General features: G+C 37.1%; 1 protein-coding gene across 1 annotated transcript in view; it reads right to left on the reverse strand.

The window, feature by feature from the left end:
• Positions 1-13782, reverse strand: part of alphaSnap (Alpha-soluble NSF attachment protein) — a 16386-nt gene extending 2604 nt beyond the window's left edge. Inside the window, exons 1-5 of the mRNA XM_076208820.1 lie at positions 13598-13782; positions 13168-13364; positions 12956-13062; positions 3619-3777; positions 1512-1685 (exon numbers count right to left, since the gene is read on the reverse strand). Of these exons, the coding sequence (XP_076064935.1) occupies positions 1512-1685; positions 3619-3777; positions 12956-13062; positions 13168-13364; positions 13598-13689 (729 nt within the window). The 5' untranslated portion in view covers positions 13690-13782. The remainder of the gene's footprint in view (positions 1-1511; positions 1686-3618; positions 3778-12955; positions 13063-13167; positions 13365-13597) is intronic.
• Positions 13783-15106: the final 1324 nt, after the last annotated feature.

A 15106-nucleotide genomic window follows, 5' to 3' on the forward strand; every position in this document is an offset into this window, starting at 1 on the left:
GGTACATGTAGTTCCAACTTTTTCTTAGTTGTGTGCTGATTGATGCCTAAACTGACACTTAATTTAGTGACAAATCAACAGATTTCCCAGCGGTGGCTCTAGCCAATGAAAAATACTTCTCCATGTAACCTCGTTCACATGATACTAAGTAATTAATTGCTGTTATTTCATTGGTTTATTTTTACTAACATTAATTATTGTAGTCTATGCAAATATTTAGGATCCGTAAAACAGCACTGGTACCAACATCATGAACGTTGGCCGTTTTAGCTCACCCGGAATATGCGAGATCAGGGCCGAGATTGACAGTTCTATTGCCAATCTAGCCTACACTAAACACCCTCTTGCGAGAGTTTGTTAAACTAAACGTCACTTCAGTAAAGACACTTATGAACCGAAACATAGTTGCTGCATGGCGATAAAAACTTGTACACGGTGATAAAACTTGAACACGGTGATAAAAACTTGTAAGATGAATTATTCCTTCAGGATAGTAAATTATAATTTTTCTGTAAAAATCTGAAATTTTTCATGTACATTTTGTATTCAATAAACTTTTCATGGCTCAAATTTCCCACAAAACAATGGACCAACGCAAGCAGGAGTCGCATACATGCAGTTCACGAGCTTTAGCCACCAGTGACTTTTCCTGGCATGCGCGTTATACGTCGGTGCGCGCTATCTGTGTACTGAGAAAACGAAGTGCATGGGTGCGCATTATAACCCGATGCGCATTTTAAGCCAGAAAATACGGTAAATGCATATATCATAAAGAGCTGAGACAGGCATGCTGTTCACCCAGTCACAATAACTCGCAATTCACTTCTATCTTTTGCACTCTCTTTGTTTCTCAGCAGACATTCCTCTGGCATTCAATCCCTCAATTCTCTTCACTCTTGGTCATCCTCTCAAGTTCACTCTGTCCACTTCCACTTTACACGTTCTTCTTGCCAGTCTTTTCTCATTTTTCATTCATTCTTTCTATATGCCCATATCATATCACCACTTCTTTATCTACCCTATCCCACAGCTCTTTCCACCCCTGCTCTACCTATACATTTCTTACACTATCCATCCTTATTATACCATATTTCTCAAACATGTTTAGGCTCTTCCTTACTGCCTCCTTCAGTAACATGGGCATAATCACTCCCTTATACTACTTTCTACCCCAGATACCTATTTTTCATAATATATTTCATTCCCCCCTACTCCTTACACTTGCTTCCACATCCCCATTCACTACCACATGTGACTCTAAATACTTAAAGCTCTTCACATCACAATGTAGGTAAATCACAGTACACTTTGTCATGATTAGACAATAGAGGCCTGGACTTAAAAATAACCCATAAGTACCTTCTATAGATGAGCATATCTATTTTTTTCTTATCTACTTGTACAAGTCTGTGGAGACCTCACTGTAACTCAAAACCCAATTATTATGTATCCATTACTAAAGATCCTTGAACACATCAGTACTCATACAGAGATGCTATCCACCTGCTTACCTTAAGCAACTTGTATTCTCTGGAGTCCTGAAAGGCTGGATACATGTCTTCATATTTCTGCATAGCAATTCCGGCATCAGTAGAATCCTTACACAGATGACACAAAGCCGAACGGAACATGTATTCTTTTGCACTGTATTTGAGCAAAGAACTCTCAAGGGAACTAGCTGCCACCTGAAAATGAAAATGTAGATTTTCATCATCAATATACATTTGTCTTGTATTTTTCGAATGGGAGTAGTGTTGGGGGGAAGTGAAAATGTAGAGGGCAAATTGCACACTTTCCATATTTGGTGTTCATCAAAGAGTGGAGAGGACCTACAGAACTAATACAAATTTCTGGACACGAGATACAAGACAAGGAAATTAATGGTGAAGATCAATGAGAGTATGATGATATGAATGAGCAAGTTCTACAACTTAATATGGTGGAAAGATGGGTTGGAGAAGGTTATGGTAGATACTTGGGTTCCACATGCAAACCTTGTTTTATAATAATTTGCTATACAATTTTCCACTTGTACAATAATAGAATCTCATCTATTCATTTATTTTCTTATGTAGTAACCTAATTTTCATCTGTATGTCTTTTGTGATCACTGCAATTTTCTTTTTCATATACAGTCTCTCAGTTCTACTCAGCTGATCCTGTGTGTAAAAGTCTCAGGGGTCACCTGTTATCTTCAAAATGGCACATACTACACCACACATGATTGAATCATCTCATCATATTACCCTTTGCCATTGTACATTACACTTAGAATCTTTCCCCTTTCCTTTATTGTTTCCTGTGTTGCCAAGCCCTAATGCATATCTAATTATTCTGTGCACTCAAACAGTGCCTGCCCACAGAATCAAACTGCCCCAGATGCAATCATCAAAAAGAAGCCATCAAATACCTTATCTGATACTGCTCTACTCTCATTTTACCTAAACAACAACATAATATCTCTTCCTTGAGCGACTTGTGGGCTAATCTGGTTGCCAATGCAATTTACCTGGTGGTTATGGCCCTCCTGCAAGACACACCTGGAGTACAGATCAGGCCTCAGAACTTTTTTCATGTACCATTTCCATGTTTATGTATTTTCTTCATTTCCACTTTTATATCTTGTAATCTAACAATCATATTCTCATCCTTCTCCCCTACAAGTCATTTTTCTCAGCAAAAACTAACTGGACACTTTTGTTCATAATTCCAACCTGGGTTGTGTGATCCCTTCAGTAATTATGATGTTAAACCTATATCAACCCCTACCATACTGAGTGGCACTTATCCTTTTACTTTAGTTACAATCAGGTTAGCTATTCAACTGTGTGTAACCATCAGTAGCAAAAGGGTTTAGTATTTTGCAATGTCTATTGGTGCAATATGTTGATTAAGAGATGTACTAATAATTTTTTTGTATTATGTACTGATATTCTACACATTATCATGAAAATTACCTTGTTCTTGCATAGATATTTTCTTTTTTTTTCACAATATTTTACTTGGTAAAACAGTGTATGAGGGTAATGGGGTCTACACCTTATACATTATGTTCTTGGGAAATATGTGACATATTACTGGCTGCAACAGTTCTTATAAAATCTGGAAAAATCCCTTATTTGGATTCTTGTAATTACCCAACCACTAAGCTGTAATGTTCCTACAATGGTTATGTGCTAATTAGCCAATGATTAGTACATAGGTGCATCTCAACTATTCCAAGTGGTAAAATTGTTTGACATCAGTACATTAGAAAGAAATTTGAATCAAATAAACTGTATCAACTTTGAAATGAATTACAAATCAAATATCATTAAATCATTTATCACTAAATATTTCAAGAGATTTGTAATTAAAAGCTAACAAAGTTAGAGCAAAGTTGAAGACCAACTGTACAAAACAACTTCCTTCCTGTGAAACACAAACAGATGGAATTCAAAATGCTTATTCTTTACATTTATATTTCACATTCTGAATCTATCTATATACCAAGGGTTTCTTCCTTCTTATTAGGGAGGTAGCGAGTCAAACCATTCACCCATTCCCACCCATTCCATGCCAGACCACCATCCTTTGTTTCCCTCTCATCTTAAATACCAGAAACCTGTAAAATCTTACCTGCTCATAAATAGTTATTGCTTTCTCATAATTTTCCATCTGGGCAGCAAACATGGCAACCTTCAGCATACATTTATTTGCTGACGAATTGCTTTCTTCACCTTTGAAGTAATCTGATGCTTGTTCATAGTGCTGGATAGATTTCTCTATATCAGCAACCTGCAAAAAATAATTTTCATTTATAAGATAGATGACAGCTTTATCTAAGTTGCTTTGTTTCATAGGATTTATCTGTTCTGTTAAACCTGTATTTATGTTATACATTGTGTATAATTATATACTAGAAACAATGAAGAGCATCTACACAAACTGGTCCAGTGCAATAAACATCTCCCTACCACCCTTCTCTGAAGTGTATCAACATCCTCACCACCCATTAGTACAGTTCTCTGGTCTTTAGCCCAAGATCTGTTCATGAACTTGTTATTTTTTCATTAATACATGCCTCAAGAAAACAAGACAAGACCCTTTAAGCTTGTCTCTTTACTTGTATATTGTAATTAGATACATATTTACATGTATACCAAAAGGCTTTTTCCCCTTTATAAGGGGGTGGCCAAGTTAAGGGCCCAGTCACACCAAGTTTATGACCTGTTTCCAACCACCAGCGACCAAACTGATTTGTGTTGTTCCTCTGTTTATGAAAATAATTCAAGACAATCCAATTGGAATGAACTTCCCCCTCCTCCCCGTCATGAAGATGAATATGAAATAGCCTGGTATTAACTATGAGAAGCTGCCACCATCGAAGGTGGTCGGAAACAGGTCGTAAGCTTGGTGTGACTGGGGCCTAAAGCATATATCCACCCTGTACCCTTCTGGAATAAATTCATTGCCCTTCCCATCTTAACACATCATGGATGAAGAATCATCCTTGTTCCCTGCCACACTACTGGGGTAAAAGGCAAAACAGTAGGACTGTACAGTGCTTCCACTGCAGGGCCTACCTGAGCTGGTTTAACCCCACTGCTTTCTAATCAGACGAACATCCCTTTACGATGCATCATATCTTCATCTATTTATGATGCATCTGCATCACATCTTCATCTATTTATGATGCATCTACATCATATCTTCATCTATTTATGATGGATCTGCATCATATCTTCATCTATTTATGATGCATCTGCATCATATCTTCATCTATTTACAATGCATCATATCTTCATTTATTGACAATCATCCTCTATTCCCTTCTATTTTTTGCACTCGCTCTCCCTTGCTCAACAGTGATTCCTCTTGCATCCAATGCCCCCTTCACCCCATCCAGCCACCTCATTCTTGGTTTTCCTCTCAAATTCACTGGATCCAATGAAGCTTTCCACACTTTTTCCTAGTTATTTCTCACTCGTTCTGCCTATATGCCCAAACAATCTCAGTAATCTTAAGTTTACCCTACCTAACAGCTCTCTTTATAGATCTGCTCATTGTCCCACCTCCACATTTCACTCTATTCATCCTCATCTAACTTATCATACTTCCCAGACACTTCATCTCAAACATACTTAGGCTCTTCCTTTCTGCCTCCTTCAAATTATATGCGGTACCATGGGCACAGTCACCCTCAGACACCTATTTCTCATAATATTTACTGAACTTAATCACTATAATTCACCTCCATTCACTGCTACATGAAACCCTAAATATAAAGCTCTCCACTTCCTCCAGCCTTTCACATTTTAACCTCTTTAATACAAGTCAAATTCTCATGGGCAGCATCAGCTACCTGGTGTACGATGATTCGATGATGCACCACAATATCTGCGTTATAGAATATAAAGATACAGCTGTATTACTCGTTCTCCTTCACTCTGAATATTAATAACCACAGAAAATGTGATCAAGCCAGTTCACAGAATATCGAGGTCATTCAGCTACAACTACAAAATTAATATAATCAAGATGCCAATGCTGGCATTCTCATATACCCACTCATGCCTCATGATGCCTATGTAGGTGTTAGCATACCAAAGGGGTTAAATTCACCTCTAAACCTTTATCCTCATCACTCCTTGTACATCTCATTACCTTACTTTTACCAACATTTACTTTTAGCTTTCTCTTTTCATACCTTCCCAAACTCCACAATCAATTGTTTCAGCCTATCCTCAGAATTAGCCAAAAATAATTTTGTTCAACTGGGTAGTCCTGGGTCAAAATAGTCTTAAATGAAATTTTGTTCTGACCCACATCCATCCCTCTGCAGAATAAAATAGCCTGGTATTCAGTATTAACTTGAAAATATAATGCATGTTACCTGAGCAAATGAGTTAAGTGGAGTTAGTGAAATACTAATCCTTATGGTGGTGGTAGGACCTTGGAGCAATAGCAACAACAATAATAATAATAATTTAATAATGATAATATAATAATGATATAATAATTAATAATAAATAATAATAATAATAATAATAATAATAATAATACATACATATACCAAAGGCTCTTTTCCCCTTTATAAGGGAGGTAGCCAAAAAACAAAGGCATAAAAACCACTCCCACCTATTCCATCCCTATCACACTCCACTCCCCTCCACCCTCTTCCCTCCCTCCTATCTTGGCACCTCCAGGATGACAGGTCATCCCTGCATCTTGTCCACTGCCCTGGGTCAGAGGCAGTGTCACAAGACACAGCACATCCACAGCAAGGCTGCTTCATTAAATCAGTGACCCCGCCCCCTCTCTGTCCCCTCATGCAGAAAAGGACAAGATGGGGAGAAATCCCTTCAGGCTGAGTCAAATTTTTCTCACACATACTCCCTCACCCTCCATCCCCCACCCATTTCACTTTATGGATCACATCATCAATAATAAGGATAATTAATAATAATAATAATAATTAATAATAAATAATAATGATAATAATAATAATTAATAATAATAATAAAATAAATAATAATAATGATAATGATGATAATAATAATAATAATAATGATAATGATAAAAGTGCAATAAAAGCTGAGGAAGAAAAGAAGAAAAAAGTAATGTGATTCAGATGAATACTATATTTTGACCCACTTTATCCTTTTCTATAAAGAATCTAACTGCCTACATGGAAAATCATTAAAATACTATGGCTACTTCATAACCTTTGAGTCAACTTCATTACTCTACACCCTCCCCCATGCTCTTTTGTTGCAATGATGCACTTTTCCTGCCTGGTTACCTTAGAGATCTTAAATTTCACCAATACTAAAGGGGCACATTAGCACTGTGTGGCCTGAAGTAGACCCTGCCTCCTATGGAGAGGCTCTAGGTCTGGGAAGCCCAAAAGAGAAGAATTTGTTGGTTAATTACAAATAATGCTTTTGCATATATATTTTTTTCCACCAGTAATTTTATTCTGAAATGTGGTAAAGATTTGTTTTCAGATGAGATTAACTCTTCCCCTCATATTTACTTTATATAAAGACTAATTCATTACTTGCACTTTCAGCAGTGAAAATATGGGTCATAAGTTGAAATGATGAATTTAGCAAGTGTGTAAAGTTTAAGGCTAAATCATTATGCCATTATGACATCTGTATACATCTAATATTTTTGGAAGGTAATTTATCTTTCTTCACATGAGATTTTCACTTCCATATAACAATGAGACCTTATGATGATAAAGTACTTCACTGTGTTTATCATGGGTGGGAAGTACTTCAATTAACCAATTCAATCAACTGTTCCTTTGGGTATCAATCAACTGTTCCTTTGGGTATCTCCAACTAAAAATATATGCCCACACTCAGCAACAGCCACTGGTCCCTCACACAGATCTCTCTTAGAAGAAAAAGGAGCTTTAATTCATGTAGTATTCACCTAACTCTAAATACTTAATTGCATTGTATGGGAAGGGAACTATATTAAAGAGGCTCTTTTTCTCCATTTATTATACGTAGCTTTAAATCAATTGTTCCTGTAGCTTGGGTTATATCATCATCTGAACTATTCATGGAATTGATGCACTTATACAGAAAACCATCTCTTGGTATCCCCATGATACCCTTCTGTCAGCTTTGTCCAACCCCTTCAATGAGTTAAACACTCTAATCATGTCATCTTTATCTTCTTTCTTTTAATAATGGCAGGCCTAATGTTTCTTGTCTTTCCTATACAGCTTATCTGCAAGGTTGGGAACCAATTTGGCTGTTGTTTGTATGTTCTCATCTTGGGCTGATTAGGTTTTTTTTTGTCTGGATGTTCTCATCTAAGGCTGATTAGGCATGTTTTATATATATATATATATATATATATATATATATATATATATATATATATATATATATATATATATATATATATATATATATATATATATATATATATATATATATATATATATGTATGTATGTATTTCATAATTTCTTAATATAGTGACAAGCTGCTATTATGTTCTATGTATGTTTCACTACAATCTTGCCAATATGTTTGTCAGGCCAAGCTATTCATGACCAACACTACCAGATCCTTCCCTCTTTTGCCTTTGTGACTGCTTCACTTCCCACTGAACTTTACATTGTCTACACTTCATTCCAGACATATACTGTCTAGATCTTTTTGAAACAACTTGCAGTCTTTGTCAAGGTATGTAAATTCTTTTGAGTGGATGAGATGGAGAAAGAGTTGCCATATAATGAAGCAATGGTAGTAAACCAGCTCCTGTTGTTGGGCCCTGCTATGGAGGCACTCTTTTTTGCTGCACTATCTTTGACCAAAACAGTGTGGCAAGGGATACGGAGGACTTTATCCAAGAGGTGTTACGATGGTAGGGTCAGTGAAGGGTGGGTCTATCATCTGACTTGGCTACCCCTCTAATAAGAGGGAAAGGGCCTTTGGCTATGTATATGTACAAACATATTAGCACAGCCCAATGTACCTTCCACCATGTCATTTACTGAGATCAAGAACATTAAGGGTGCCAGCAGAAGCCCTTATGGGATTCTGGTAGTCAAATCCCTCCATCCTTACAGCCTATCCTTTACTACTGTTTTTATGTAGCAATCCTGCAGGATAGCCTTCATTCAATCCAGCAGTTCACCTTCAAGTCTGTATGTTTCAGCTTCTATAGTCAGTTATGATGTGTCTTGTCAAAGGTATTTTCCATAAGCCACCCAGCCTTCCCTCTCTTGCAGCACATCAGCCACTCACGAAAAAGCTGAACAGACTCAATATACATGATTTATCAGCTCTGACACTGAACTGTCTGTTTGCCAAGTTGTTCAATCATTCAAGTTATTTAACCCAACTGTCTTTCACAATTCTCTCATATGATTTTGCTATTATACTGATCAGGGATACTAGTCTGTAGTTCGGTAGTTCCTCTTTTATGAACTGATACCTCATAACCCTTTTCTAATCCTGTAGTATTATCTCTTTTTTTTAATAAACACAACTAGATTATGAATCTTAAATGTCAGTTGTTTCCTGCCTATCTTAAGTATCCAAATTTGATAGGTCTTGGAGCTTTTCTCATGCCCAACGTTTCCAAGAGATTATGCACTTCCTTCAATTCCATATCTATTCACCTTAACAATAATATTTACATCTCTTTCCTCTTCATAGAATTAGCCTTCCATTATTAGCTTAGAGATTCCTTTTTTATGTCTCAATTTACTACTACGGAACAGTTTAAGTTTAATTTTGCAATTAACGATGATACCCTTTCCAAAATTCTCTTCCTATGGATTGTTATGTAATTATTTCTAACCGATAGTGGACTTAATAAATTTTAACAACAGGTTCTCTTACTAGACCAGTAGGATGCAGACATCACTTAGGCTGTATTATAGCCTTATAAGCCAATTTTTAATAACCGGTTCATGGAGCTCATGAATTTCCATGAACAGGTTTGTATGAACCAGCAAGAATCAGCTGAATCCCACCACTATTTCTAACTTGTCTTTTTTTTTTTTACTTTATTGTTTTTCTTTTTCTTTTCCCTCTCCATGCCTCATCTCTGGCTATTTTAGCTGTCTCTCATTTTCTTATTAAACCAGTCCTTTATTCAATTCTTCTTTCTATTGATCCTTGGAACATGTTCATCTACACCCTGAGCATGTTTTGAAATTATTCACTTTTCTTCCATTTCATTAACATTCATGAATTCCTCCCACTTAAAAAAACAAAACAATTCTCAAACCCCAAAATTTGTCTTCCTAATATTGTATCTGCCTTGTCTGTATAAATAATTCATCAGCTCTATATCTGTCTACCAACTGTAATTGAAACACTACATGATCATTCTTTCCTATGGAGCATATGTGGTTTAACAAATAACATTAAATTTCCTTTGGTAGTCAGCAAGACCAAGTTCCTTGTTTATTCCTCTTATTCATGTCACTTTTCTAATCCACTGGGTCACTGTTATCCACTGCAATATTAGCCCATGAATTTTCATTACCACATGTTTCCCATTTCTCCCAATCCACTTCCTTACAATGAAATCCTCCCACTAGGGTTATATCATTACTTTGTTCAATAATTTTCATTTGGAGAAAACACATGTCTGACAACTTTTCTTGAGGTGATAAGGTTGTGTAAAGCTATTTCTATATCACTGGCTAGTAAGTTAAAACAATTCCTGAATGTCACCTCTTTTTACTTGAAGACATTGTTAGAAAATGGTGAATGTAATGGTAGAAAGAAGAGGAGTGGTGGGTAAAGGAGAAGGAAGGGGAGGACTGTGGGAAGAGGGAAGAGGAAAAGGAGGGGAGGAAGGAGAAGAGTGAAAGAAGGGAATGGAAAGATGTAGAAGAAATGGGGAGGAGGAGGGTGGAGGGTGAGGAGGGGATGATAAGGAGGGGAAGGGGGAAAGAGAGGAAGAGGAAGGGAAAAAAGATGGGGAAGAGGGGGATGGGGTAAAAGAAGAGGGAAGAGGATGGAGGAGAAGGACAAGAAGAGGAAAAGGGAGAGGAGGAGAAACAGGGAGAGGAGGCTGAAGAGGGAGAGGAGGAGGAGGAACAGGGGATGGGGAAGGGGGTGAGGAAGGGGAAGAGGAAGAAGAGGAGAATGGGGATGGGGAGGAGGTGGAGGAGGAGGAGATGGAAAGAGGAGGAGGGGAAGAGGAGAAGGAGGAGGGGGAGGGAGGAGCTGAGGAAGAGGTTGAGGTATTTTTGTCGGCAATAACCCGCAAACTTTAATCCTTGAGAATAATATTGTGGCAGTCACAGATAAGGTAAAGGAAATATCACTAGAATGGATGGATAGTAGAAAATAAAAGTCATCATTCTATTGTTGAGTGGAAATTAGCCTCCAGCCATAAAAGAATGCTGCATGACTGTGGTAGGCAGGGATGCCATTTAACTCCCTAAAATACTGACTGCATAAAACTCTTGCAGTCAATATTCCATGCACAGAGAGGAGGGAGAGGAGGAGGAGGAGGAGGAGGAGGAGGAGGAGGAGGAGGAGGAGGAGGAGGAGGAGGAGGAGGAGGAGGAGGAGGAGGAGGAGGAAGAAGAGGAGGAGGACCTGGAGCTGGTGGAGGAGGGTTATCCTATCCCCTATCACACTGCTTGGGTCAGAGGCAATGCAGCAAGGCACAGCTCTTCCATAGCAAGGCCCAACAGCTAATGCTGGTTTACCTCCTCCTGACGTTCTATAAAAAAAAAAAAAAAAAAAAAAAAAAAAAAAATGAAGTAGATGAGAAAAACATCTCTTCATCTACAGACAATCTCCCGCTCACTCTTGTCTTCTGCACTCACTTCCTTACTTGACAGACAATTCACATGATTTCAGTGACCCCCTTTCACCCCATCCATCCACCTCATTCTCAGTCTTCCTCTCAGGCTCACTCATAATAATTCTACTTTCCACCCTCCTCTTTGCTAGGCTTTCCTCGTTCTCTCCAGATACCCGGACTAACATTGGTGCTCTCTGATCTATCTTATCCTAACACTCCCTTCCTAGATCCATTCTCTCCCTCACCTCAAATCATATATTTTACAAATCAATACCATGGACTTTACATTACTGACTCATTGAATCATAATTATGTCCTTTGTGTAATTTAATGGTAGTATATTTAATTAACTTCAACAGAAACCGAAAGGCATTATTCTTATGTTATAAGAGCGGGTATATGTTTGGCCACTGTCTGAAGACAAATTGCCAAGAAAATTTTCTTTTGTGGTATGGGAAAATTATTTTGTCACAACCGGCACACAAATCTTGTTACTTATTCACTAAGGTTACACACATGCAATATTCCACTGATGATGTGATAATAGTTCAAAATGTAGTCATGAAGTACAACTGGACCATATTTGCCCTTATGTGATTAACATGAATTTGCATGATAACCTAACTTCATTTTTCCTTATATTCTATATTTATGATGTCATCATAAATCTATCACTTACCAACTCTCCATAATGTCAAGATGTATACAGCTACCTCTCTCTTCAACACTATGTTAGACTGGATATTCATGTAATGACCCACAATGAATATTGGAATTAAGTGTAGTTTAATTTATTAAGTGAGTTTCTCACACTAACCACTAACTGGCATCATTCAGCTGACCTCACTTGACTGCTTTCATGTTATATTAGTTGGTATCACTTGACATTTACAAAAATATAACATCATATCATTGTGTTTTTCTATACGTGTTTTTCTATCGCTACATGAAATGCATGTGTACTGCTTATTTAATAGAATCATGTTATAAAACATTTATATTACCACACAACTATCATGGCAATCATGCATCTTGGTGACAGCACCCTGCAATATTGCAATTCATGCTGCAATGCTGCATTCACATATAGAGAAAGACATATTTAAAATAAATAATCTTGACAGTCCATGGGCTTTTATGAAATGTAATTCTCTTGTATAAACAAAAGCGGTTGTATGTGAATTGCTTTCACATGGTGTCTGAGTTTTCAAATTGTTTTTTTTTTTTTTTATAAAAATTTAAGTACATGCTTAGGATGACACAGATGATCATTTTTCAAATTAAATATGATTTTCTGAAGTTGTTTGGACAAAACAGAGAGAGTTTTCTCTTTAACATTTTTGTCAAAAAAATTATATTGATGTGTTTAGAATTAGAAGAATAAAGGAGGAAATCACATTTGTTGATGAGAAGTCCATGATTCCTATGCCCATTTGAACAAATACCAAATTATTATTTAATTCATTATACCCTCATTTGACACATTATTTACATTTCACTGATGAATTAGTTTGCATTTTTCAAAGAATGGGTTCGACTGTTATAATTTCTTTTTATTATATTACGTAGAAGACCATCTGTAGTTTACTATTGTTTGAGTATTGCTATGCCGCCATGCTAGAACTTGACCCACACCATTTTGCATCCCAACAATATATCAATATTACTCACCTCTGACTCATAAATTTCACCAATTGTTTGGTGATGCTTTGCTGCCACGGTAAACTTGCCCATGTCCGTATAGATTTCAATTGCCTTCAGTAAACTATTGACTGACTCTGTTGTATAAAAACATTTGCAACATTAGTTTAAAATTAATTAAACTCTTCTAATTATATTACCACTGTGCCATTACTTATCAAGTATTGAAATCTCACACCAACCATTGGGATCGGTTTTCTTATAACAGTTTCCTGCTTCAACAAAATTAGTGGCAGCATCAAGACGTGATCCAGCTTTTTGATGCAAGTTTGCAAGTTCTGTAAAAGCATGTCCTGCAGAGCCCCACTTCTTTGCCATCTTAAACTTATTTGCTGCCTGCAGGTAGAGGTCGACTGCCTCGTCAACCTTGGTGGATCCACTGTTGACAGTATCACATAACTTTCCATTAGAATTTATCCAAGACAATTAAAAATGCTCTCGTTTTGGCACCACCTCCATATGAAACCTTATACTCTTTATTGTATAAAAATGTGCAATTCATTAAAAGACAACAGCTATTTGTTTCATAAGCGAAACAGAATCCCAAGACAGGAATTCAACTTGGAACAACATTCCTGTTCTTGGAAATCAAAATACTAAAATAATTCTTACCCAAACAATGAGCCAAAGAATCCTTTTGAAGATGTAAGCTTCCTTTCGGCTTCAGCCATCAATTGCTGAGCCTTTCGTTCTGCATCAGCCATTATTGTTTTGACAACTGTGTTCCTTCTTTACCACAATATTCTTCTGTGCCTGTAATGACACAGCTCGTCTGCACCTAAGTAATAGGTACAACACATCTAAAGTGTAAATATCCACCCACTAGTTCATACATGATCTAATACACCAAAGGAAGTATTTGACCGGCCGCAAAAGGTATTTAAGACTACTTTCTCCACCATTTGTTTTACCTATATTTTGTATTGACTAATCGATTGCAACTGCTAGGAAAGTGCAATAGATGCCTCTGAGGTCGGATCTCTCAGCTGTCATTCAAAGGCGGGCATTCAAATAACAGTGAGTAATGTTTACAAATAGATATCTGTAGGGTAGATTTTCATTATTTTTGGTAGTGAACATTTTTCTAAGTTTCGCTCTTGTAAGTAAAATAACTGTCCAGTTTTAAATAAAATAACAAGCTGTATTATATGAAAATATGTGTATTAAATGTTTAAAGGCACAAAAGGTACTCAAATAGATGTTGATATATCCTCACTGGACATAGTATTTATAAACATAAAGTTTATAACTTGCACATTACCATCTCTATCTATCTGTGCGTGTATGTGTATGTGTGTGTGTGATTCATCATGGTCTTGGATTACGTGTTGGACTCGTGATCGGCAGCTATTTCCCTCCAGAAAGAAAGGTCAGAGCTCATATATGACCGACCTATGGGTAATGCTGTGACCTTACACGCATACACACACCCAACTCCCCGCCCACGAAAGTTGGAGTAACAACTCGCAGCGGAGCGATACTGAAATTATTTCAGCCCTGGGCGGGATTCGAACCCGGACTGCCGTAGTGGTGGCCGGGAACTCTACCACTGCGCCACAAGGTGTGTGTGTGTAAATACGTGTGTTTACCTAGTTGTATCTTACGGGAAGTGGAGCTATGCTCGTGTATCCTGTCTGTATCTCGCAGTGTCTAAAATGTTCTTAAATTAGTGTGTGGTTTTTGCACACACTATCATTTCGTCAAGTTTGTCCCATATATCCACCACTTTGTTTGGAAAGCTGTTCCTTTTCAGGTCTCTTTTATAACTGTCCTTTTTGAGCTTCCTTCCATGTCCCTTTGTATTTCTCGTATCCCAATTTAGGAGTTTTCTCTATCAAGGAATTCCATACATCTCATGATTCTATAGATGGGCAACAAGTCTCCTCTTTATCTTCTTTGTTCCAGGGTCGGTAACTTTAGTTTTGACAATCTCTCTTCGTATGTGTGTTTCCACTTGTCATAATTTGCCTTATATTCATTTGTATTGTTGGCCTGTGTGTCTTTACCTTGTGTCTGCATGTGTGTTTGTGTGTGCTCTCCTAATTCCATTCACTTAATTGTAATATACACGAAAGGAGTTATATTTGTGAGATTCCGTCTCCAAATATCATACCTAGTTTT

The sequence above is a fragment of the Oratosquilla oratoria genome, chromosome 2, assembly GCF_046742065.1.
Source record: "Oratosquilla oratoria isolate Oo_2021 chromosome 2, ASM4674206v1, whole genome shotgun sequence".
Classification (NCBI taxonomy): Eukaryota; Metazoa; Arthropoda; class Malacostraca; order Stomatopoda; family Squillidae; genus Oratosquilla; species Oratosquilla oratoria.